Source organism: Camponotus vicinus, unplaced genomic scaffold (assembly GCF_025532165.1).
Source record: "Camponotus vicinus isolate PSW18456_S1 unplaced genomic scaffold, iyCamVici1.0 SCAF_14, whole genome shotgun sequence".
Taxonomy (NCBI): Eukaryota; Metazoa; Arthropoda; class Insecta; order Hymenoptera; family Formicidae; genus Camponotus; species Camponotus vicinus.
Window position 1 is genome coordinate 14,825,155 of NW_028141950.1, and position 26,604 is coordinate 14,851,758.

General features: G+C 28.1%; 1 protein-coding gene and 1 pseudogene across 2 annotated transcripts in view; one reads left to right on the forward strand and one right to left on the reverse strand.

Moving 5' to 3' along the window:
- LOC145965791 (uncharacterized) overlaps positions 1-12,539 on the reverse strand; it is a 113,232-nt pseudogene extending 100,693 nt beyond the window's left edge. The window contains exons 1-3 of the transcript XR_014436818.1: positions 12,362-12,539; positions 6,675-6,869; positions 5,243-5,440 (exon numbers count right to left, since the gene is read on the reverse strand). The product of XR_014436818.1 is annotated as an uncharacterized LOC145965791 (transcript). The remainder of the gene's footprint in view (positions 1-5,242; positions 5,441-6,674; positions 6,870-12,361) is intronic.
- LOC145965607 (ATP-dependent DNA helicase Pif1-like) lies at positions 1,734-3,230 on the forward strand. The gene is made up of 4 exons (XM_083089273.1): positions 1,734-1,799; positions 1,907-2,048; positions 2,250-3,134; positions 3,214-3,230. The coding sequence occupies exons 1-4, from the start codon at positions 1,734-1,736 to the stop codon at positions 3,228-3,230; spliced, it is 1,110 nt and encodes a 369-aa protein (XP_082945399.1).
- Positions 12,540-26,604: the final 14,065 nt, after the last annotated feature.

Here is a 26,604-nt window from a genome sequence, read left to right on the forward strand (position 1 = left end):
GTTTTTTATATAACTGCTGATGGAGAAATTCCAGACTCATACGTTACTATATGTAATAAAAATATTAAAAGTTTACAAAAAGTTAGTATTATGGATCCCAATGTTGAACCATGGGTATATCCTTTATTTTATCCACACGGCACTCAAGGATGGCATCGTGATTTAAAAAAATTAAATAGTAATAGACGAATAACTAGAGGACAATATATTAAATACCGTATAGCTATTCGCGATGAATTTAATGGTTTTTTATTAGGACGTCGTTTATTTCAGCAGTGGCTTGTAGACAGTTATGTAAAAATTGAAAAAGATAGAATTGATTATTGTAAAAATCATCAAAAAGAATTACGTAGTGAAACATATCAAGGTTTAAGAGATTATTTACAAACTACAGCGAATAACTTAAATGGGCGTATTGGAAAAATGGTCATACTTCCTTCCACATTTATTGGATCGCCACGTAATATGTTACAAAATTATCAAGATGCAATGGCAATTGTTAGTAAATTTGGTAAACCAGATCTTTTCATTACCATGACTTGCAATCCAAAATGGCGTGAAATTGAGGAAAATCTTTTACCCGGTCAACAAGCTTGTGATAGACCTGACATATGTGCTCGTGTTTTTAACATTAAAAAGGATTATTTAATTGATTTGATTGTTAAGCAAAAGTTTTTTGGTGAAGTAGCAGCGTTTGTATACGTTATTGAATTTCAAAAACGTGGGTTGCCACATGTTCATATACTGATTACATTAAAATATAATTTTAAAATAACAACTCCGCAGATCGTTGATAAATTTATTTCTGCTGAAATTCCTGATTCATGTGAAAATCAAATGTTACATGATATAGTTATGAGACATATGATTCATGGACCTTGTAGCGATTGGTGTTTAGTAGATGGACATTGTTCGAAACATTATCCGAAACCTTTTCTCGAAGAAACTAGAATGGATGAAGATGCTTATCCTTATTATCGTCGACGAAATAATGGAAGAAATTTTGAACGTCCTGGTGGATATGTAGTTGATAATCGTTATGTTGTTCCATATTGTCCTACTTTATCAATTATATTTAATAGTCATATAAATGTTGAAGTAGTTTCAAGTATTAAATCAGTTAAATATCTATATAAATATATTTATAAAGGACATGATGTTGCTGCTATAACTATTGAACCAATAACAGAAAGTGTTGTTATTGATCATGATGAGATACATAATTATATCGAAGCTCGTTATGTTGGATCTGTTGAAGCTAGCTGGCGTATTCTTGGTAAAAAACTACAAGATAAAAGTCACGCTATAATACGTTTACCAGTTCATCTTCCTAATGAGCAAAATATTATAATTGAAAATGAAAACATTGACAATGCAATGACTTCTGCTTTAGATCAAGTTACTATGTTAATAGATTATTTTTCATTAAACTTACGCGATGAAGAAGCAAAACAGTATTTGTATATAGAAATTCCAAGTTATTATACATTTAAAAAAGAGAAAGTTAATGGTAAAAATGTATCACGTTGGGTCAAACGTAAAAGTCATTATAATTGTATAGGACGAATGTATTCCGTTAGTCCAACACAAATAGAATTATTTCATTTACGATTATTGTTACTCACAGTAAAAGGGGCTACAAGTTTTAACGATTTAAGAACTGTAAATGGAGAAGTTTGTCAATCATTTTCAGCAGCATGTTTAGCTTTAGGTTTGATTGAAGATGATGATGAATGAGGAAAAGAGCTATAAATGAAGCTGTTGGATGGATGATGCCACGACAACTTCGTAGATTATTTGTACGTATATTATTACATTGTCAACCATTACATCCTGAAGAGTTGTGGGAAAACTTTAAAATAGCAAAATGTCTGAGGATTATATTCGATATTTTGGTACGTTACAGGGACAAAAAAAAGCATATGTACAAATTAATAGTATGCTTCGTAGTGAAGGTAAAAGTTTTGTTGATTTTCCACAAATGGAACAACTAACAGAAAATGAAGAAGAAGAGGATTGCATGGCATTTGAAGAAGCTATGGAAATAGGTACCAAACAATATAAACAATTAAATAATAAGCAGAAAGAGATCATCGATCTTATATTAAATGAATTAGAAAATAATATTATCTCTAATAATTGTTTTTATATTGATGGTCCAGGTGGATCAGGTAAAACATATATATACACAACTATCTATTATTTAGCTAGAATTAAAAATAAACGTGTATGTACAATGGCATTTACAGGTATTGCAGCTACATTATTACCTTTTGGAAAAACAGTCCATAAGATATTTGGATTACCAGTTCCATTATTTGCTGATTCATCATCAACTATTAAAATCCAATCAAAAGAAGCTCAATATTTAAAAGAAATTGATATTTTTATTTGGGATGAAGCACCAATGGCACCACGATATGCTTTAGAAATAATGGACCGAACATTGCGTGATATTATGAATAATGATATTCCTTTCGGTGGAAAAATTGTTTTATTAGGTGGTGATTTTAGACAACTTTTGCCTATTAAAGTACATGCTACTCGAAGTGAAATTGTAAATCTTTCTATTAAGTTTAGTTCTCTTTGGAAACATTTCGTAAAATTCTTTTTAATACAAAATATGAGAGTTCTTCCAGAAGAAATTGAATTTGTAAAATTTTTATTGAATGTTGGAGATGGTACATTAAATGATCTTAATGATAATATACAAATTCCTGAATGTTGTATAGCATCTATTAACGCTGATATTGTGGAAGATATATATGGTGATTTAATAAGAAAAAAAGAATTTGTTAAAATGTCTAAATGTGCCATACTTTCTGCAAGAAATATTGATGTAGATGAAATTAATAAGAAAGTTGTGGAATTATTAGATATAAATGAAGAACGAATTTATACAAGTGTAGATACTGTCGTGAATAATGACAATGGTGACATGAGTGAAGCATTGTTACCAGAATATTTAAATAGTTTATCTCCATCGTCTCTTCCTCCTCATGAATTGCGTTTAAGACCAAATTGTATTATTATGTTAATTAGAAATTTAAGTATCAATGAAGGTCTTTGTAATGGCACTAGATTAATGATTATAGAGCTTAAAGATCATTTATTAAAATGTAAGATTTTAACAGGTGACAAAATAGGAGACATTGTTTTTTTGAATCGTATAACGTTATATTGCGAAAATGTATTTCCATTTACTTTTTCTAGGAGACAATTTCCAATAAAATTAGCTTTTGCCATGACGATTAATAAATCACAAGGACAGACGTTTGATAGAATTGGATTAGATCTTCGCAAAGATGTTTTTAATCATGGACAACTTTATGTTGCTTTTTCGCGAGTTCGTTCTTGGCAAGCATTAAAAGTTTATCTTGGTAATCAACGAAATTTGTTAAAAATTATGTATATAAAGAAATTTATATTTAATTTTTTATTTATTAAATGTGAAAAAAACACAATTTTGTTAAAGTAATAATAATAATAATAATTTGTTCAGGGAATATATAAAAATTTTTTACAAATATAAATTTTAATATTGGAAAATTTTACATTTTATTTACTAATAAAATGCAGTGTGTAACGGAAATAATTTAAAATATTTTTATTAATACAAAAATATTTAATATTTTTATTTTATATATTATAGATTATATAATATTATAGATTAAAAAAAATTATTAGATAGAAAAAAACACATTTTTAAATATACATAAAAAAGTTTCGTCAAATGGATGTTATAGGTAATGAAAATAATAACAGTATTTTAAATTTAATTACCACACGCTGTTTTTAGCTACGACAAACACTATTTTTTATAATAATATTAAATAATAATTTTATACTAATTCTATACTAATTTCATACTAATATAAAAAATATAATAAATCTATATTATTAAAAGTTTGAATTATGTAAAGTAATATTACATAAAAAGAATCACAAGTACAATATCACAAAAAAAATATTTTTATCAATTTTTTGTTGAGAAGATAAGGTAAAGTAAAAATAACTATGACATTATGTGGAAGTTGGATTCCTCTTATTCTGATCCTATAAAATAATATATAAATTAATTTTATATATGTGTGTGTGTGTGTGTATGTGTACTATATAATTATAATTATATAATTATATAATAATTATATATAAGTATCAAAATAATGCGTTTCACTAATTGAAAAAAATGATTAAAAAATATGTATTCTGTCAATACAAAGTGTTTGTGTCTGTTTGATCACAAAGCAATTAATTGATGATTAAATTAATTAAAGTTTAGAAAAAGTCATCCTTGATACGTCTGTATAGCTGACTTATTACTATCATTATAAATATTAACTTATACATTTTTATAAGAGTTTTAACAATATTGTCTATTAAAGAATAGAAGAATATTTGATTAAACATTTTCTTTCAAATAGTGAAAAATATATTGATATTTATTTTTAATCTATTCCCACTTTACTTCAGAAACTATAATCCATTTTTTACAATTTTTATCAAAAAATAATTTTAAATTACGAATGTTATTAACTGTAAGACTAAAAATTTAGAGTGAAACTTTGAGAGTTTCACCACTCTCTTTAATAAGTTTTATTAAAAACAAATAGTTTTAATATTAGTTATAATAATTATACCTGATTAGATGAAACTATCTCTTCTATTTTTCTTTTTAAATTTTTTGTATCATTTATCAATGTTAATAATGGCATATGTCCAGCAATTTTTTTTATATCTACCATATTATTAACAATTAAATACGACGGTATAACTAAAAAGTATAAAAATATTAATAATCAAATATAAATAGTATAAATAAATATAAATATATATATATATATATATATATATATATATAATATTACAAAATTGTAATTATTTATTAAAAATATTTTCATTTATTGTAATATACTATATAGCATGAGGTATCTATTAATTTATATACTTGAGTTTTTAATTTGTAAAAAATTATATGTTATATGAAAAGTTATTACATATAAAAAAAATTGAATGATTTTGAGCAGATGTTAATTACGTATTATATTTATTTTTTATAAGTAAAAATTTATAACTTTTATAAGTAAAAGTTTTATATTTTAGAGATTTGAAGATTAAAAATTTCATTTTTTTAAAATAAAGCTCTCAAAATGGATCTTACTTTTTTATATAAATTGATTTTGTAATATTTAAACAATTATAAGGATAAAATAAGTAAAAATTTAATAGTTTAGTTTATTACCTGTAGTTTGCATAATGCCAATGATTTCTACATGATCACCTTTTTTGATATCAAGTAGAAAGTAATCATCGTTACTAAAATTTATTATGTGAACTTCCAGTTTGTATGTGCCATCAGTTATTGCACCACATCCAATAATTTTGTTCATGTTATTGTTATATATTTCAGCAAAATTTGTCTTTACGTATCCTCTCAACACTAAAAATATTTGACGAATATATATTAACTAGCAAAATTTGTCTTTACGTATCCTCTCAACACTAAAAATATTTGACGAATATATATATTAAAAATAATAATAATTATATATAAAATATATTGTGCTATTTTAAATAAATACAATAAAATTTTAAAAGATATAAATAATATTTTATATTATATTATCAATAATCATGTTATTACTTTTTAATAAATTTCTGATTTTATATATATACGCGTATACTATATATAGGGTGTCCGAAAAATTGCCCGCAATACTTCGAAAAGTGATTCAGGACCCAAAAAGAAGAAAAAAAGCTATATAAATATAAGTCCTGAAATAAGTCATTTCCTAATTATAGCTATCTTTATGTTAAAAACATAATTTAATTTTTATAATTATAATAATCATAATAATAGTTTATTTCATAGTGTTTTAATATAAACAACTTTATTGTGTGTGTGTGTGTGTGTGTGTGTGTGTGTGTGTGTGTATGTATGTGTATGTGCAGGGTATCCAATAATAACTATATTATCTCTCGTGTAAATAGAAGAAGTTAAACAGAAAAAAGAAGAATTTTCTATCATTCTATGATTTTTACAACAATTAATGAGAAATTAATTAAGAAAGATTCACCAATTTACGTAAGTATTAGTCTGTGATGAGAAAAGATAGTCCATTATTACTACATAACCGTTGTCATTTGTAGAGCGCTTCTTTTAAAATTTTTAAAAGTGTTTCGCATAATTGTATTAAATAATAATAGAACATATTATCTATGCTTTAAATCTTTCAATAATTTAAAATCAAATTTGCGTGGAACACTTAATATCTGAATCACTTATAACGAATAAATTTTTTTCTGATATCATCTAAATATCAATCATTTTCATTTATTCAATTTCTTAAAACCATATTTTTTAAATAGATTTCAATTATTCAAAATTTAAAAACACCAAATAATTGAAGTTTATGGAAGAATAGTTTAAAAAATAATTTTGAACAATTTAAAATTTGAATGCTTAATATGTAAACAATTGATATAAGAAAAAATATTTATTTATTGTACTATATTTATTTCAAATTCTAATAACGTATTAATTAAAAAAAAGTATTAAAAAAAAGTATATGGATTATGAAATTATATAAAAAATATTTATATTATTATATTATATTTATATTATAATATTATGTTGATAAGAAAAGAAAAGAAATTATATAAAGAATACTCACTAATGCGATTTTTTGTAGCATTTAAAACATCAGATAATTCAATTTTTTCAGGTGTGGTATCTAATATTTCCATTCAAATTTTCCAAGATTTGAAATTGTACTATTGAATTTTATTAATAACTCATACGGCATGTTACTATTGTTGAATTGAGCTATTTTTGGCGGACGTGCCTGAGTACCATCCAAATGAATAATCTATTTTATAAAATGTATTTTAATATTAAAAATATAATTATACATACATTTTACATAAATTCTTAAACAATTACAAGTTATAAATTAAATATTTTATATTTTAAAAAAATAATATAATAATGTGTATAATTATATTAATATAAATACCGAAATTAAAAGATTATAAAAAGAGTAATAGATAAAATACACACATTATTTGTTTAAAAGTATAACACTACATATGTAATTTTATTATAATTATTATGCACATTATTATATAAAATATTATCATTAATATAATAATATTTATAATATATTGTTATGTTATAGATTATGTTATATAATATATTCTTTGTATTATAATATTATATATATTGTAAAATAGGATTTTTGGGACAAAAATTATCAATGAAAAATGACATATTATATATGTGAAATATATAATGAATTATATAATATATATATATATATATATATATATATATATATATGTGTGAAATATATATGCAAAAATGCTATTTACTATAAAAAATAGAAATGTTTATTTATATATCTGTAACGTATTTGTATTGTATTAATGTCATATCTATGATATCCATTATATACCAATAATGATTATTTACATATATTCGTATACATTATTTCAATTAAATTAAACTCTTAATTAGAGATTCTCAGGATCAGAATAAATTTTTTTTTATTACACGAAAATTATACAGTAAATATATATAATATTTCATTTGTATATAAATTCACAAGTTAAAAAGAATAAGTAATTTGTTTAACACAGAATAACTTATAAGCAAATATTAACTATCATAAAACCTAATGTACAATAAAAACAATATATTGAGAACAAAAGTTAAATATTAAGCTTCAAGAAAAGAAAAAACAAAGATCTTTCTATTTTTCTCTTTTCCTAATGTTTAATATTTGATTCTTATTTCTAATATTTATTTATTTTATATTAGACCTATTGCGTCTATAAAATAACAAAAATACTGTTAGCGATAAAAACAATATCACTATACAGGGCGATCCTGAAAAACGATCCGTCTATAAAATGACATATTCCTGACACCATTCTAAGACAATTTTTCCTTTACCAAAATTTGATTTGAAGCGTAGTTTTTGAATTATAAGCAAAAATAGTTAGTAAATCACGCGTCGGGTACAGAAGGCAGGCAGGAGCGGCGCGGCGTGCCGCGAGCGCGGGCGCAGCTGACCGCCCGACGGGTGATTATCACCGCATGAGTCGCTAACTATTTTATCTTATAACATAAAATTATGCTTTAAATAAAATTTTGGTAAAGAAGAAAATGTCTTAGAATTACGTCAGAAATACGTGTTGCTTAAAATAACGTTATTTTAATAATGAAAAGTTGTTCCGGATCGCCGGCCGTCCGACGTTGCAATCAGCTGATTGCTACACGCGATGTGTGTATGGCGGAGTGTGTGCGTAAGAGAGAGAGAGAAAGAGAGAGAAAGAGGGAGAGAGGGAGGGTAGGAGGGACAGACATTCATACACACGCACGCACTTTTTTTCTCGCTCTCTTTCTCTCTTTTACGCAACACTCATACACTCTCTCATTCAGTCTCTCACTCACACTCTCTCGATCACTCACTCACTCACTCACCTGCTTACTCACTTGCTCATTCACCTTGTAGCAGCGTAGCGAATCTTCATGCTATGTATTGTTGTATCTGCTGCACGGTTATGATTGCTAGAGATGCGCGACACATTGAAATTTTTTCGATTATTAGTCTCACACTCGATTGACACAATACAGATTACACGATAACGAGTTTACTGTTTATTCACTCACTATTGATTTATCGATACCAAAAATTACTTTCAAAGAAACGCGAATGCAAACAGCACATGACTCGACGCGAAGCGACGGACCGCGGAGACTGCGCGACCACAAGAGTTATGTTGCCAGAAACGCGACACGCGACATCTAACAAACGACTTGCGCGTGGCGCGTGATTGACGCGAGATAAGACGAACGATCGGCTAAAACCTTCGCATTGCGAATGCGGTAGAAAACATGAAACGTATAATGACATACTTAAAAAATTAATTATTTATAATAAATAATTTATAATAAATAATTTATAATAAATAATTAATTTTTTAAGTATGTCATTATACGTTTCATGTTTTCTACCGCATTCGCAATGCGAAGGTTTTAGCCGATCGTTCGTCTTATCTCGCGTCAATCACGCGCCACGCGCAAGTCGTTTGTTAGATGTCGCGTGTCGCGTTTCTGGCAACATAACTCTTGTGGTCGCGCAGTCTCCGCGGTCCGTCGCTTCGCGTCGAGTCATGTGCTGTTTGCATTCGCGTTTCTTTGAAAGTAATTCTTGGTATCGATAAATCAATAGTGAGTGAATAAACAGTAAACTCGTTATCGCGTAATCTGTATTGTGTCAATCGAGTGTGAGACTAATAATCGAAAAAATTTCAATGTGTCGCGCATCTCTAGCAATCATAACCGTGCAGCAGATACAACAATACATAGCATGAAGATTCGCTACGCTGCTACAAGGTGAATGAGCAAGTGAGTAAGCAGGTGAGTGAGTGAGTGAGTGATCGAGAGAATGTGAGTGAGAGACTGAATGAGAGAGTGTATGAGTGTTGCGTAAAAGAGAGAAAGAGAGCGAGAAAAAAAGTGCGTGCGTGTGTATGAATGTCTGTCCCTCCTACCCTCCCTCTCTCCCTCTTTCTCTCTCTTTCTCTCTCTCTCTTACGCACACACTCCGCCATACACACATCGCGTGTAGCAATCAGCTGATTGCAACGTCGGACGGCCGGCGATCCGGAACAACTTTTCATTATTAAAATAACGTTATTTTAAGCAACACGTATTTCTGACGTAATTCTAAGACATTTTCTTCTTTGCCAAAATTTTATTTAAAGCATAATTTTATGTTATAAGATAAAATAGTTAGCGACTCATGCGGTGATAATCACCCGTCGGGCGGTCAGCTGCGCCCGCGCTCGCGGCACGCCGCGCCGCTCCTGCCTGCCTTCTGTACCCGACGCGTGATTTACTAACTATTTTTGCTCATAATTCAAAAACTACGCTTCAAATCAAATTTTGGTAAAGGAAAAATTGTCTTAGAATGGTGTCAGGAATATGTCATTTTATAGACGGATCGTTTTTCAGGATCGCCCTGTATATGGATACTAAATTAATTGTAAGATTGAAAGATTTGATTCAAAATCAAATAATGATGATTTAAATATTTCTTTGGAGAGTAGATTAAATATATCGACGTATATACATGGCCTTCTACATTATCTTTTTTACACTTTTTATGACACAAAGAATACCTACATAAGAAGATTCACTAATACTTATAAAAATTTATAAAGTTTACATTTTATCACAAATTGCATATTATATGTGCATACATATAATATATATATATATATACATATTTTTTTTTTATTTTTCTCTTCTACTAATTTGTAAGAATTTCTTAGTTACCATTTTCATTTTAGATACTCATTATACAGGGTGTCCCAAAAGTCCCGATACGGTCGAATATTTCATAAACTATGCACTTTAGAAAGAAATGTTTCAGACAAAAGTTGTGTAGCTTGAAGGGGGCCATAAGATGGTGGCAATGATTTGATCTTGGAGAGTCATTTGAAGGTCACGTGATGGTCACCGTCAATTTCTTAAATGGAACCCTCTACTTTTTATTACATATTCTTGTAGCTTATCTCGAGGACTTTCCAAAACACTATAATAAAATATTTTTCCCTTAAGTACTTTTTGAGTTATAAGGCTTGAAATCATTTCTTAATTTTACATAAACCGTAAAATATCTTGTAAAATATTCATTTTTCGATTACCTTACCTTAATACTTTTACGTACAAAATAATGAGAGGAATCAATTGGTGTAAAGAAAACACATAGTTGTTTTTAAGAAAAAATATGGAATTGTTAATTGCAAATTACATATTTTTTCTTCAAAACAACTATGTGTTTTCTTTACACCAATTGATTCCTCTCATTATTTTGTACGTAAAAGTATTGAGGTAAGATAATCGAAAAATGAATATTTTACAAGATATTTTACGGTTTATGTAAAATTAAGAAATGATTTCAAGCCTTATAACTCAAAAAGTACTTAATGAAAAGGTACTTAATTATAGTGTTTTGGAAAGCTCTCGAGATAAGCTACAAGAATATGTAATAAAAAATAGAGGGTTCCATTTAAGAAATTGACGGTGACCATCACGTGACCTTCAAATGACTCTCCAAGGTCAAATCATTGCCACCATCTTATGGCCCCCTTCAAGCTACACAACTTTTGTCTGAAACATTTCTTTCTAAAGTGCATAGTTTATGAAATATTCGACCGTATCGGGACTTTTGGGACACCCTGTATATATATATATATATATATATATATATATATATATATATATATATATATATATATATACAGGGTGAGCCATTTTAATTAACGCACGCAATTATTTCGGAAACAAAGCATTTTAGAGAAAAATGTTTAAGACAAAAGTTTTATGGTTTCGAGGGGGCCATAAGATGGTATCATTGGTTTGACCTTGAAGAGTTATTTGAAGGTCACATGAAGGTCACCTTCAATTTCTTAAATGGAATCTACTATTTGTCATTGCATATTCTTGTAGCTTATCTCGAGAGCTTTCCAAAACACTATAATTAAGTACCTTTTCGTTAAGTACTTTTTGAGTTATGAGGCTTGAAATAATTTCTTAATTTTACATAAACCGTAAAATATCTTGTAAAAGATTCATTTTTCGATTATCTTACCTTAATACTTTTACGTACAAAATAATGAGAGGAATCAATTGGTGTAAAGAAAACACATAGTTGTTTTTAAGAAAAAATATATAATTTGCAATTAACCATTCCATATTTTTTTTTAAAAACAACTATGTGTTTTCTTTACACCAATTGATTCCTCTCATTATTTTGTACATAAAAGTATTAAGATAAGATAATCGAAAAATGAATATTTTACAAGATATTTTACGGTTTATGTAAAATTAAGAAATGATTTCAAGCCTCATAACTCAAAAAGTACTTAACGAAAAGGTACTTAATTATAGTGTTTTGGAAAGCTCTCGAGATAAGCTACAAGAATATGCAATGACAAATAGTAGGTTCCATTTAAGAAATTGAAGGTGACCTTCATGTGACCTTCAAATAACTCTTCAAGGTCAAACCAATGATACCATCTTATGGCCCCCTTGAAACCATGAAACTTTTGTCTGAAACATTTTTCTCTAAAATGCTTTGTTTCCGAAATAATTGCGTGCGTTAATTAAAATGGCTCACCCTGTATATACATACATTAAATTAATATTAATATTAATTATTAAAATTTTAAAAACATAAATAATGCAAAAAATACAAAAGAATAATGAATATTGATTAAAATAATTGTTTATTCTATTCTGTTTATAATTGTTATTCTTTTCTTCAATTTAAAAAAATTTTTTACTTACACTGTTGAATCATACATTTGTATGCTTTCAAGTACATCACTTGGTGTCAAAAGTTCAATTGCATTTAAATTGTCAATTTCAATAAGTTTATCAATATGATTTTGAGAATTTTGAGTTATATGACTTTCCGAATCATCCGAATTATATTGACATTTTTAGATTAATTTGATATTTTGAAGATACAAAATTAATAAAATTAACCTACAAAATATACAAAGATGATATACATATATAATATACATTGTAAAGAGAAAAATAATATATATTTAATATTTATACATTATTTTATGAATCTTTTATTTGAAATAATAATTCAGAGAAAATATTAAAATAATTATTTTTTTTTGAATGAATTAAATAAAATTTATAATTTTAATGTTTTAAAATAGTTTTTCAAAATATTTTATAAAAATTTTTAAAAACGTTTTTAAAAATATTGCTTCCTGATTATGGGATGAAAATATAAAAAAAATGCACTTTACATATTCTATACATTCATTCATATCAATAATTTGTCACGTTTTAAATATCAACGTTTTTCTTTTGTAAATCATAATGTAAATTATATGTAGAATTATATATGTAGATTATCTTCTTAAAATAATTATTGGAAATCATCTGAATGACACATAAAAGTATTTAAAACGTACAATTAGAAAAATTAATACAAAGAACCATTGCAGCCTTTCATAATATTCATAATATTCAATATACAAACATAATTTCAATTATTTATATAGAAAAAGAAATCTAGACAATTTTTGATCTATTTCTTTTTAACTTAAGATTAAAAATGCAGACATTTTGATTTATTTCTTTTCAATTCAAGATTGGAAATCTAGACATTTCGATCTATTTCTTCTTAATAAATGAAATTGTAAAAAAAGTATTATAATAATACTTTTACATTTGGTATGATGCAACAAAAATATTGATTACGTTGTATATATAACTGTGTAACATAATAATAATAATGAAAAAACTATTAGTATGATTAAGTAAGCACAATAGACGCCAAAATAAAGAAACTATAAATACACTGTCGTATAAAATTATAATATATAACATAGATGTACAAAACAAAACATGATATTGTATTAGAAACTTATTATAATGAAAAAGTTGCAGAACACCAGATGAAAAATAAGTTACATATTAATACATAAAAATAACATCAAAAACTCACCTGCTTTGTTTTTAATTTGAACCATTGAGAAGAATGTGAAGTAAATCGAAATGTATAGAGCTCTATTACTTCTATTTGAATAATTGAAATATGTTTGTATCAGAACCTGTGAAAGATTTCAATTATACTTTTCATTATTTAATATAGTATTTATATACTTATTTTATATAATATAATTTACATATTATATAAATGCATATCTACTTTACACACGTTATACATATTTAAATGAAACATTTGTTAATATATAAAATCAAAATTAAATTTGTTTATTCTAAAGAGTTCAATATTGAATGTTATTGCAATACTTTAGTTTATGACTCCTCTCTCAATAATACAATTAAAATAAATTAAGTAATATATAAAGCTTTATAATATTATTAACCTTTAAAATTATTAGATTATGAGAGTATACACAAAATAGCTTGAACACAAGAAGAGCAGTTATAATAATGTGTACAAAAGTCTCCTGTTCTATTTACGCGTAACAATGCTCATAGACAGTACAAAAAAATGGGAAGAAGACGGTCGGTAGGTGAGCATGCTGCCACCTATATAGATACACCGTGAATCGTAATAAGGCGCGAATTGTAATGATAAGAAAAGCCAAAAGAACAACAGCCCCCCTCGATTCGGGGATTTTATCAATTTAAGAGATCGAAATCTCCACACTGGCTAAGCCAAGGAGTTTCATGCATCTGAGATGCTTCTGTCTGGGAAGTCCCTTGGTCAGGATGTCCGCAGCCATCTCGTCGGTCGAGGTGTAGATGATTTTTAGCTTCCCGCGTTCGAGAACTTCACGAACATAGTGATGGCGGACGTCGATGTGTTTACTTCTATTGTGAAACACGGGATTTTCGGCTAATTTTCGGGCTCCATTGTTGTCGCAAAGTATTCTCACACGAGCCAATGCTTCGAAGCCGATGCTGCAGAGGAGACGTCTCAGGTACACAGCTTCCTTCACTGCCTCGGCGAGCGCCATGTACTCGGCCTCAGTTGACGAGAGAGCAACTGTCCTTTGCTTCCTTGCTTCCCAGGAAATAGGACAACCACCGAGGGTAAACGCATATCCAGTATACGACTTCCTGTCGTATGGACAATTTGCCCAGTCCGCGTCGACATAACCCTTCAATGTTCTTCCTGTCTTCCGAAATCTCAGTCCTGTGTTTCTGGTGCCCTGGAGGTAACGTAGGACACGTTTGGCGGCGATCCAGTGACAAGTCTGGAAGCAGTTATTAAATTGACTTAAGTAGCTAACCGAGTAAGCAATATCGGGGCGAGTACAAACAGCGAGGTACATGAGGGCCCCAATAAGCTCCCGATAAGGTAGTCCTTGATTTTCGGAACTTTGCTCTTCTTCGTCTTTATTCAATTTTGTCCCAGGATTCAGAGGTGTAGAAACAATCTTTGATTCTGACATTCCAAAACGGTCGAGAATGTCTCTGATGTATCCTGTTTGACATATCTCGATCTCGTCTTTTCTTTGGACGAATTCCATCCCTAGACAATACTTAGTGGCTCCGAGATCCGTGATATCGAAGGCGTTAGACAGATGTTGTCCGAATGTCGCGATCTCATCTTTGTTCTGCGAAGCGACGAGGATGTCATCCACGTAGACGGCTATGAGGAGTTGACTTTTTCCACTTCCCTTGAAGTACAAACATGGATCCGCGGTTGACTTCTTCGCTCCAAAATTGATCAGCTCTCTGTTGATCCTGTTGTTCCAGCAACGTCCGGCCTGACGCAGGCCGTATAAAGCTTTGTTCAGCAAGCAAACTTTGTTGCCTTCGTTGATTTCGTCGAGCATCTTGGCAGCCTTCCTACCGATTTCGCTTCCGGTCTCTGACGCGACTATCTTCTCCAATGTCTCGTGTACATATTTCGGGACTTCCATGAATACTTTTTCTTTGAGTATTCCGTTGAGATATGCCGTCGTTATGTCGAATTGATTTAGGAACATTCCATTTTCCACTGCAAGTGCTGCTAGGGTTCTGATCGAGTTTATTCGCACGACAGGTGCGAAGGTCTCGTTAAAATCTATTCCTGGTTGCTGAGCAAATCCTTTCGCAACAATGCGAGCCTTTCTGCGATCGAGAGTTCCGTCGTGTTTGTATTTATTCCGTAGGACGACCCGGCCACCAATTACGTTTTGATTTTCCGGACGGTCTACTATCGTCCATGTGCCGTTTCTGATAATTGACCTCATCTCTGATGCCATCGCTTGATACCATTCGTCAGCGTATGGTCCGTGAACGGCTTGCTCGAGTGGAATCTCGGCGAGATGTGCTATCTCTTCAATATCTTCGGCAAAATTTGCGGTGTGAAATTGTTTTCTGAGTCTTCCCCTGAGACCGGTTCTTAATATCTTGGGTCTGCCTCGTCCTCGTCGTTCGGGATCACGATGCTCCGTTTGTGCGTCTTCGTTTTCATCGTGATTTGAGTTGTCGCTGTCATCCTCTTCAGTAGGATTATAATCTTCATGTTTCGGGTGAGGGAAGATCATTTCTGTTTGTGACGAGTCGTTTTCCTCGTCGATCGATACAGCATCGTAGCTTTCATTCTTTGATGGATTATTTGGCGTCCCGATAAACTTTACGTCTCGTGCGATATCTATTCGTTTTTCATCAGGCAGCCAAATTCTGTATCCTTTAGACTCGTTTGAATAGCCTACGAATATTCCTTTCTTTGATCGTGGATCGAGTTTTCCTTTCGTAGGTTCGCGATTCAGAGTGAAGACTTGTGACCCAAATTCCTGGAAATGACTTACGTTGGGAACTTTTCCCGTCCATTTTTCGAAGGGGGTCTTCCCTCCGAGACTTCTCGACGGACATCGGTTACGAATATGGTTTGCAGTGTTTATGGCTTCGCCCCAGAATGATGGGGGCAGAGAAGATTGTATTAGGAGGCACCTAGTCATGTCCATCAATGTGCAATTCCGCCTTTCAGCGACACCATTCTGCTCGGGGGTATGAGTGACGGTCGTCCTGCGACTAATACCGGCCTCCTTCAAAAATGCGTCGAAGGCATCGTTCCGATACTCTCTTCCATTGTCCGATTGAAGGTACTGTATTTTTCTTCCGTGTTTGTTTTCTGCAAAAGCCTTGAAGTCTTTAAAAGCATTGAAAACCTCGTCCTTCCGCTTCAGTAGGCGTATTTCGCACCATCGAGAATAATCGTCGATAAATGTGACGATGTATCTGGCCTTTCCGTTTGTTTCCACTCGTATCGGGCCGCAGACGTCACTGTGGATTATATCTAACAGCTTTGATTCTCTGGTTGAATCCACTGGAAACGGCAGCCTTGTCATTTTCCCACGCAGGCACACCTCACAAATAAAGTCCTCTTGTAGCTCTCCAAGATTCATGCCTCGAACAACGCCATTTTGATCGCATTTGATGAGGTCATTGATGTTTAAATGACCCATCCTCCTATGCCATTTCTCTGTCGTGACCATTGCCTTGCTTGCGTCGGTAATTCCGGCGTTTGCGCTGTACTCGTTCTCTGCCTCATGCAAGTAATATAGCCCATCTCTTCTATCTGCAGTTACTATTGTTTCACAATTTTTGTCAACAATTTCTGCTTTTTCTTCGTCGAAAATCACCAAGTAACCTTGATCCGTGATTCTTCCGATAGATAGTAAGTTTGTACGTAATTGAGGAACGCATAATACGTCGCGTATATTCACTTTCCTCTGACAACCTTCGACCTTGGCGACGATGGATACGGACCCCTTGCCTTGAATCGATGTCGATGCTGTTTCGCTGGCCAGTTTCACGTTTCCAATGCAAGATTTGAGAGTGCTTGTAAATTTAACACTAGCGTTGGCCATGTGTGCTGTGCAGCCGCTATCCAAACACCATCCTTCGTTACGTCGTGTGTCACTTGCGCTGAAAGCCTCCGTGAGCGTGCACTCATTGCTTGCGCATAAGCTTACGTCATCCGCTGTCTTCGCTTCGTCTGCTTTCTTCTTCGATACATCGCAGTCGACCGCTTTGTGACCAATCTTCCCGCATCGGTGGCACTTGTACTTGAAGGGTACGTGCTTCGATCCCTTCTCCGCTTTCGACGAAGTCTTCAGTTCATTTCCGCTCTTTTTATTAGTATATGGACGCTTGCCGGACTGCCTTTTAACGAGCATCGCGTTAGGTACATGCTCTCTTGTGTCGTTCTTCCGTGCATTATGTTCCTCAATTATTTTAATGCGTAGATTTTCAGGGGTCGGTAGCTCGTCGCGTGACTCTATCGCACACCTGAAATTTTCATAACTGGGTGGTAAACTGTAAAATAGCATCACCGTTAACAAGTCAGCATTTATATCTATTTCCATTTCACTTAGCTTGTCTATCGTGTCGAAAAATTCTCGCAGATGATCATGTACGTCCTTGCCGTCGTCCATTCTGTGCAACGTCAACCGTTTCAGGAGCGTTGCCTTTCGAGCAGGTCCACTGGACTGATATATAGACTTTAGCTTTAGCCATACCTGCCTCGATGAATTGCAACCCTTGATTTGCTTCAACTCCGACGATTTAATGGACAGGATAATATCCGCCTTAGCCTTCTTATCCTCGATGTCCCATACTCTCGCCCTTTCCATTGACGCTGCATCTCCTGCGACGACCTCAGGTTTTACCTTGTCGCCGCAGACGTATCCCCACGCATCATTTTTCGTGAGGATGGCCTCCATTTGGATGGCCCATGTATCATAGTTATCCTTGTTCAAAAGTTCGATACGTACTACATTCGACGAGGCCATTTTTTTGATCTCTTCTCAAGAGAAAAAAGAAATGTTTTCGATCTAACCTCAATTTAACGTTTCGCGTGTACCTCGTGCTATTTTGTTTGCCCGTAGATTCCGTGGACTGGGCCCATAACCTATTAGATTACGAGAGTATACACAAAATAGCTTGAACACAAGAAGAGCAGTTATAATAATGTGTACAAAAGTCTCCTGTTCTATTTACGCGTAACAATGCTCATAGACAGTACAAAAAAATGGGAAGAAGACGGTCGGTAGGTGAGCATGCTGCCACCTATATAGATATATCCGTGAATCGTAATAAGGCGCGAATTGTAATGATAAGAAAAGCCAAAAGAACAACAAAAATAATAATTATTTTAATTTTCTTTAAATAAATATTATTATATTTTTACAAATTTTAATAAATTATTTATAAGAATGGTATACATATTATGATGTAAACAATGTTTTATTTATCATGAAAACATATAGAAAAAATAATATCTGATAAAATTTGCAGAACACCAGATGAAAAATAAGTTACATATTAATACATAAAAATAACGTCAAAAACTCACCTGCTTTGTTTTTAATTTGAACCATTGAGAAGAATGTGAAGTAAATCGAAATGTATAGAGCTCTATTACTTCTATTTGAATAATTGAAATATGTTTGTATCAGAACCTGTGAAAGATTTCACAATTATACTTTTCATTATTTAATATAGTATTTATATACTTATTTTATATAATATAATTTACATATTATATAAATGCATATCTACTTTACACACGTTATACATATTTAAATGAAACATTTGTTAATATATAAAATCAAAATTAAATTTGTTTATTCTAAAGAGTTTAATATTGAATGTTATTGCAATACTTTAGTTTATGACTCCTCTCTCAATAATACAATTAAAATAAATTAAGTAATATATAAAGCTTTATAATATTATTAACCTTTAAAATAATAATTATTTTAATTTTCTTTAAATAAATATTATTACATTTTTACAAATTTTAATAAATTATTTATAAGAATGGTATACATATTATGATGTAAACAATGTTTTATTTATCATGAAAACATATAGAAAAAATAATATCTGATAAAATTTGCAGAATACCAGATGAAAAATAAGTTACATATTAATACATAAAAATAACGTCAAAAACTCACCTGCTTTGTTCTTAATTTGAACCATTGAGAAGAATGTGAAGTAAATCGAAATGTATAGAGCTCTATTACTTCTATTTGAATAATTGAAATATGTATCAATTGTAAATTTGTATCAGAACCTGTGAAAGATTTCAATTATACTTTTCATTATTTAATATAGTATTTATATACTTATTTTATATAATATAATTTATATATTATATAAATGCATATCTACTTTACACACGTTATACATATTTAAATGAAACATTTGTTAATATATAAAATCAAAATTAAATTTGTTTATTCTAAAGAGTTTAATATTGAATGTTATTGCAATACTTTAGTTTATGACTCCTCTCTCAATAATACAATTAAAATAAATTAAGTCATATATAAAGCTTTATAATATTATTAACCTTTAAAATAATAATTATTTTAATTTTCTTTAAATAAATATTATTACATTTTTACAAATTTTAATAAATTATTTATAAGAATGGTATACATATTATGATGTAAACAATGTTTTATTTATCATGAAAACATATAGAAAAAATAATATCTGATAAAATTAAAATCAATTGGCATATATTGTAAAAGTATTCATTCACTTGAAAATAAATCGTTTCCAAATTAAGATCAATAAATATACAAATATATAAATATAAATTTGTGTACATATTTATATCTTTTAAAATTACAAAACTGAAAAAAGAATATATATATATATATATATATCTATAAATTTTTTTCTATAAAATTTGTACATATATCAAATAAAATATTATAAAATGTAATATTACAAAGATCTTCATTGAATACAAAGAAATATCAAAAAATATTTTCCTTTATATAAAAATTAATATTTTTTGACAAAAATTTTTTATAAATTACTAACTTATTAATTAACTTATCATCAAACATCGATTAAATTATGTAAATTGAAATTTACACATAATCTTTTAATAATATAATAAATCAAATGTAAAAATTAATAAACAGGATCTAAATAAAAAGTGAAATCATAATATTTTTACGTATATTTATATTACTACGAATAATAAATCAATATTTATATTAATACAAATGATAAATCAATACAATTTATATATATTTCAATCCTTAGTTCAAAATTCTTTTCAATATATAATATATATGTATATATATACAATAAATATATATGTATATATATACAATAAATGGGTACTTTCCGATTCACGCATGATGCGTATGAAGTACAGAAAATGTATAATATGTGTAACATGAACTATACATTTTTTGTCACATCGTGCGCATCATGCGTGAATCGGAAAGTACCCAATGTCACGTTTCAAAATATAAAAACATGAAGTATCATCCCAAACATGCGTGATGGCTCGATATTTATATCTTGAAATGTAAGTAATATTGATTCTGTATACGTATTGAAGAGAATTTGACTTATTTAATTTAGCTTCTTCAGTTATTTTCATATTAAATTACAAATTAAATAGTTATAAAAATAATATTAAATTATATATATATTATTTTGAATATGAATTTTAATAAATCTTTATTTCCTATTAAAATACATATATAAATTCATAAAAAAATAAATAATATAAATGTAAAAATGTATTTATGGTGTGCATAAAACGACACACAATCGAACACAATATTTTAGTTGTATGCGACATGTATTTGATAGTACTTGTACGTATGTACACACTATATTACACGATATTACTTATACTACGATTTTATAATTTCTAACGACAATATCACTATCGTTATCGTGTATTGTGCACATACTTTAACGCCAAAATATATATACAATAATATTAACAATAATGGTATTGTCGTTAAAAGTTATAAAATCGGAGCACTGTACTGATTGTTAGAAAGCATTCATAATAATCTGCATAATAACAGTAATGTAAATAAGTATATGTGTGTGTGGTGTGTGTCTATTAATTTAACATATCAATTCATTACATTATAAACTTACAATTTATTACATTATGATATTATCGTAAACTTATCTCGACAAAGTTTATATGTATATCTCTCTGGTTCTCTCTTTAATATTATATTTTTTAAAGAAATTTTTTTTCTTAATCACAAACCCAAAATCTTAATCGCTCGCAATCTTAATCGTGTACACTTAATCATAGTCAATCTGGGAATGGCAAGCTCTCATCAGTAATACGAAATTCAAATCGTACCTCCTACCACATCGCGTGGTAGGCGTAATAGACATACCATAGATGTAGCTAGATTTACGTTTGGGGGTGAGTTAAAAATATTTCTATATCTTTGATACAAAAACGAGAGAATATACCTCCATACAATACAAATCATTGCAATTACATTGTAGCAACGTTGCAATATTGCAAATTGCAATGAAACATTACAAAGACATTGCAGAGAATAAATTCACAAAATGCCAACACAGTTGCAAGATAACATAAATATTTCGGAAAAATTTTTAAATCAAAATTCTACAATTATATTTTTTTAGAATAAAACATATAGGAAATATGCAAACTATAGATAATAAACTAAACTATTCAAATAACTATAAGAAATTAGGCTCTGTGTATTAAAACATAAACTTAAATTTAAACAGGCCATAAGAGCTAAACGCGGATGATAGTGCGTAAGTTCAACGAGAAAATAAGTTTTTCGTTGAAACTTATTTGTATGCACAGGGCACAAATTTTCTTGGTACGATACCAAGCAAATTTAAATAATTCTCAATTCGAGAATTTATTTAATTATTATCCCTCTTTCCCCCCTGTAATGTTGTAGGTTGTAAACTATTCAATTTTTACTTATTTTATCCTTATAATTGTTTAAATATTACAAAATCAATTTATATAAAAAAGTAAGATCCATTTTGAGAGCTTTATTTAAAAAAAATGAAATTTTTAATCTTCAAATCTCTAAAATATAAAACTTTTACTTATAAAAGTTATAAATCTTTACTTATAAAAAATAAATATAATACGTAATTAACATCTGCTCAAAATCATTCAATTTTTTTTATATGTAATAACTTTTCATATAACATATAATTTTTTACAAATTAAAAACTCAAGTATATAAATTAATAGATACCTCATGCTATATAGTATATTACAATAAATGAAAATATTTTTAATAAATAATTACAATTTTGTAATATTATATATATATATATATATATATATATATATATATTTATTTATACTATTTATATTTATTTATTAATATTTTTATACTTTTTAGTTATACCGTCGTATTTAATTGTTAATAATATGCAAGATATAAAAAAAATTGCTGGACATATGCCATTATTAACATTGATAAATGGTACAAAAAATTTAAAAAGAAAAATAGAAGAGATAGTTTCTTCTAATCAGGTATAATTATTATAACTAATATTAAAACTATTAGTTTTTAATAAAACTTATTAAAGAGAGTGGTGAAACTCTCAAAGTTTCACTCTAAATTTTTAGTCTTACAGTTAATAACATTCGTAATTTAAAATTATTTTTTGATAAAAATTGTAAAAAAAGGATTATAGTTTCTGAAGTAAAGTGGGAATAGATTAAAGATAAATATCAATATATTTTTCACTATTTGAAAGAAAATGTTTAATCAAATATTCTTCTATTCTTGAATAGACAATATTGTTAAAACTCTTATAAAAATGTATAAGTTAATATTTATAATGATAGTAATAAGTCAGCTATACAGACGTATCAAGGATGACTTTTTCTAAACTTTAATTAATTTAATCGTCAATTAATTGCTTTGTGATCAAACAGACACAAACACTTTGTATTGACAGAATACATATTTTTTAACCATTTTTTTCAATTAGTGAAACGCATTATTTTGATACTTATATATAATTATTATATAATTATATAATTATAATTATATAGTACACATACACACACACACACACATATATAAAATTAATTTATATATTATTTTATAGAATCAGAATAAGAGGAATCCAACTTCCACATAATGTCATAGTTATTTTTACTTTACCTTATCTTCTCAACAAAAAATTGATAAAAATATTTTTTTTGTGATATTGTACTTGTGATTTTTTTATAATTTTCTAATAATTTTTTTTAATCTATAATATTATATAATATATAATATTATAGAATTATAGAATTATTATATATTATATAATATTATAGATTATGTAATATATAATATTATAATCTATAATATAATAATATTGTACTATATATATATAATATTATGTATATAATATTCTTATTTCTTTTTTAGTTTTTTCTAACTTTATTAATATTTTTTAGTTTTAAACTATCACAAAAACTTATGTTAAGATGTGCCAAAATGTTATTATTCCAAACTTTTGTGTTATATAGACTCTTTCTGTTTCTTTTACGAGTATTGAAACAATCTTTACAAATATTAATCAATAATTTATTACAAAATATCTTTATAAAATGTTACAAATTATTAATACTATTATACCCGCGATGAATATATAAAAATTAATAATTGATTTAATAATTTGATTAATCAAATCAATTGATGATATATTGTAAATTACCTTTCATTAAAATTTGTATCATTTTATATACTTTGATATATTTTACTGTAATATTCTGCATAATTCTTTTTATTGGCGTAAATTTATGTTTTATGCTCGTAAAAGAAACTGATGAAAGAATCGTATATATATATTTGCATTTATATAATTTATACTATCATTTTATTTTATTATATTATTGTATCTTAAGTTAATCAACTGTGATTTGATGTAAACCGAAAGTTCATTCTAAGCCAAAAAACAAGAAATAAAATAACTAACTGTAACTATATATACATATATAAAAAGAAAAATTTTTGGTAAATTAAAAGAAACAATAAAGGTAATATATTTAAATCGTATTTCCTCGAATTTGTTACTCATCTTAAATATTAAAATTTTAACTTGTTTGTATTTTTTAATTCTTCAATTATATCTCATGTATGAGCATGTAAAAAATAAGCGCAATATAATTTTATGATTATTAAATAATATTGACTGTATATATAATTGATACTGTATATATATATATATATATATATATATATATATATATATATATATATATATATATACAGTATCAATTATATATACAGTCAATATTATTTAATAATCATAAAATTATATTGCGCTTATTTTTATATATATACAGTATCAATTATATATACAGTCAATATTATTTAATAATCATAAAATTATATTGCGCTTATTTTTTACATGCTCATACATGAGATATAATTGAAGAATTAAAAAATACAAACAAGTTAAAATTTTAATATTTAAGATGAGTAACAAATTCGAGGAAATACGATTTAAATATATTACCTTTATTGTTTCTTTTAATTTACCAAAAATTTTTCTTTTTATATATGTATATATAGTTATAGTTAGTTATTTTATTTCTATATATATCTTATATATATATATATATATATATATATATATATATATACATATATATATATATATATATATATATATACATATATATATATATATATATATATATATATATATATATATATACACACACAGTATCAATTGTAAGAAATAAATAGCGCGCGCGGAGCGCGCGCCTGTATTGTTCTAGTTAAATATAAAAATGACATGGTCTTGTACATGAGGTAAGTTTATTATAAATTGATCAATTCTAATTTACTCGAGTCAGAATCCAGTCATCGCAGCATCTGATATGTGTTTTGCCATTTTAATAAGTTACCTAATTCCTCGCAAACCCTTGGTTTAAACACAAACGTTCTTGGCTTTTCAGAAAAGTAAGTCCAATCAAAAAATCCTCTCTATCTTCAAATTATCCAATATAGTGACTGATAATTTGACCATTAGCAGGAACAACTTCTCCAACACCTTTTTGCTTAACAAATTTCATGACCTAATATAACATAATTTAAAACATGCGAAAAGAGATTACACTTTATGTGGAAATAATTATTAATTTATAAATAATATAAAATCTAACCTATTTTAAATCTAACTTACTTTTTTTTCATTAGCTATTTTATTAGCTCATTAGCTCATCATTATCCTGATAGTTTTAAATATAAAAATGGCATGGACTTGTACATGAGGCAAGTTTTTATTATAAATCGATCAATTCTAATATACTCGAGTCTGAATCCAATCATCGCAGCATCTGACATGTGTTTTACCATTTTAATAAGTTACCTAATTCCTCGCAATTCTTCGCAATCTCTTCGTGGATCACTCTCAAAAAGTATAACAAATAAAGAAAACCAAGAATTGATATGTGGATATCCACAATGCAAACAAAAATTGAAATGTTAGAGAGGTTAAAGAGCAATGTGCAAGTCATCTTGACATGAGAGACAAATCTCTTCATCGCTCTCTCACATCCATCACCAATCACGTACGCGGAAAAGAGGCAACAATACGCGCGATTTATATCGACTCCAAACCCTCACTTCTCGCGTCTACATGACTTTTTTTATAGTAGACTAGCTCGCAGCGCGCGCTAACGCGCGCGCATTCCATGAACATTCTTAAGAATTTAACTGATTTACTCTGTCAAAAAATATTAATTAATTTCAATTAATTTTAAAGTATTATAATATATTATTTACAACATATTATTATTTTAAAATTCAATTAACAAATTAATATTTCTTTAAATTTTGACACTTATCAACTGATTAAAACGTTAATTTATTAAATTAAGTTTTAAAATATTAACATGTTATAAAATTAAAATAATGTTTTAATTAATAATATTCTAACTTTGATTAATACTTTTTGATAAAAATTCATTGTTTAAATTATTAATTGTTTAATTTAATTTTAAAATACTAATATCTATAAAAATTAACATATTTAGAAAATTTAAAATATTTATAAAAATTAACTTTGGTAGCAGATTATGTGTATTAAGATGAAAATTATAATTTATGTTATAAGATATTTTCTTTTAATTTTAAAAGTATAAGTAAATATTAATAATTTTAATTAAAATAATATAAAACAAACAATAATAACCATCGATAATCTTTAATCTTTAATTAAATCAAGCATTTGAGACAAAAATTCTTTCAATTTGCTTTTACCTTGTCATTTTTTACATTATTATAACATAATTA

What these genes read in the sequence shown, in the direction of transcription:
- LOC145965607 (XM_083089273.1), top strand. Translation starts at nt 1,734, where the DNA reads ATGAGGAAAAGAGCTATAAATGAAGCTGTTGGATGGATGATGCCACGA. An exon ending in GACAACTTCGTAGATTATTT is followed by an intron (nt 1,800 to 1,906) that starts GTACGTATATTA and finishes GGTACGTTACAG; the next exon opens with GGACAAAAAAAAGCATATGT. An exon ending in TGAAGAAGCTATGGAAATAG is followed by an intron (nt 2,049 to 2,249) that starts GTACCAAACAAT and finishes TGGCATTTACAG; the next exon opens with GTATTGCAGCTACATTATTA.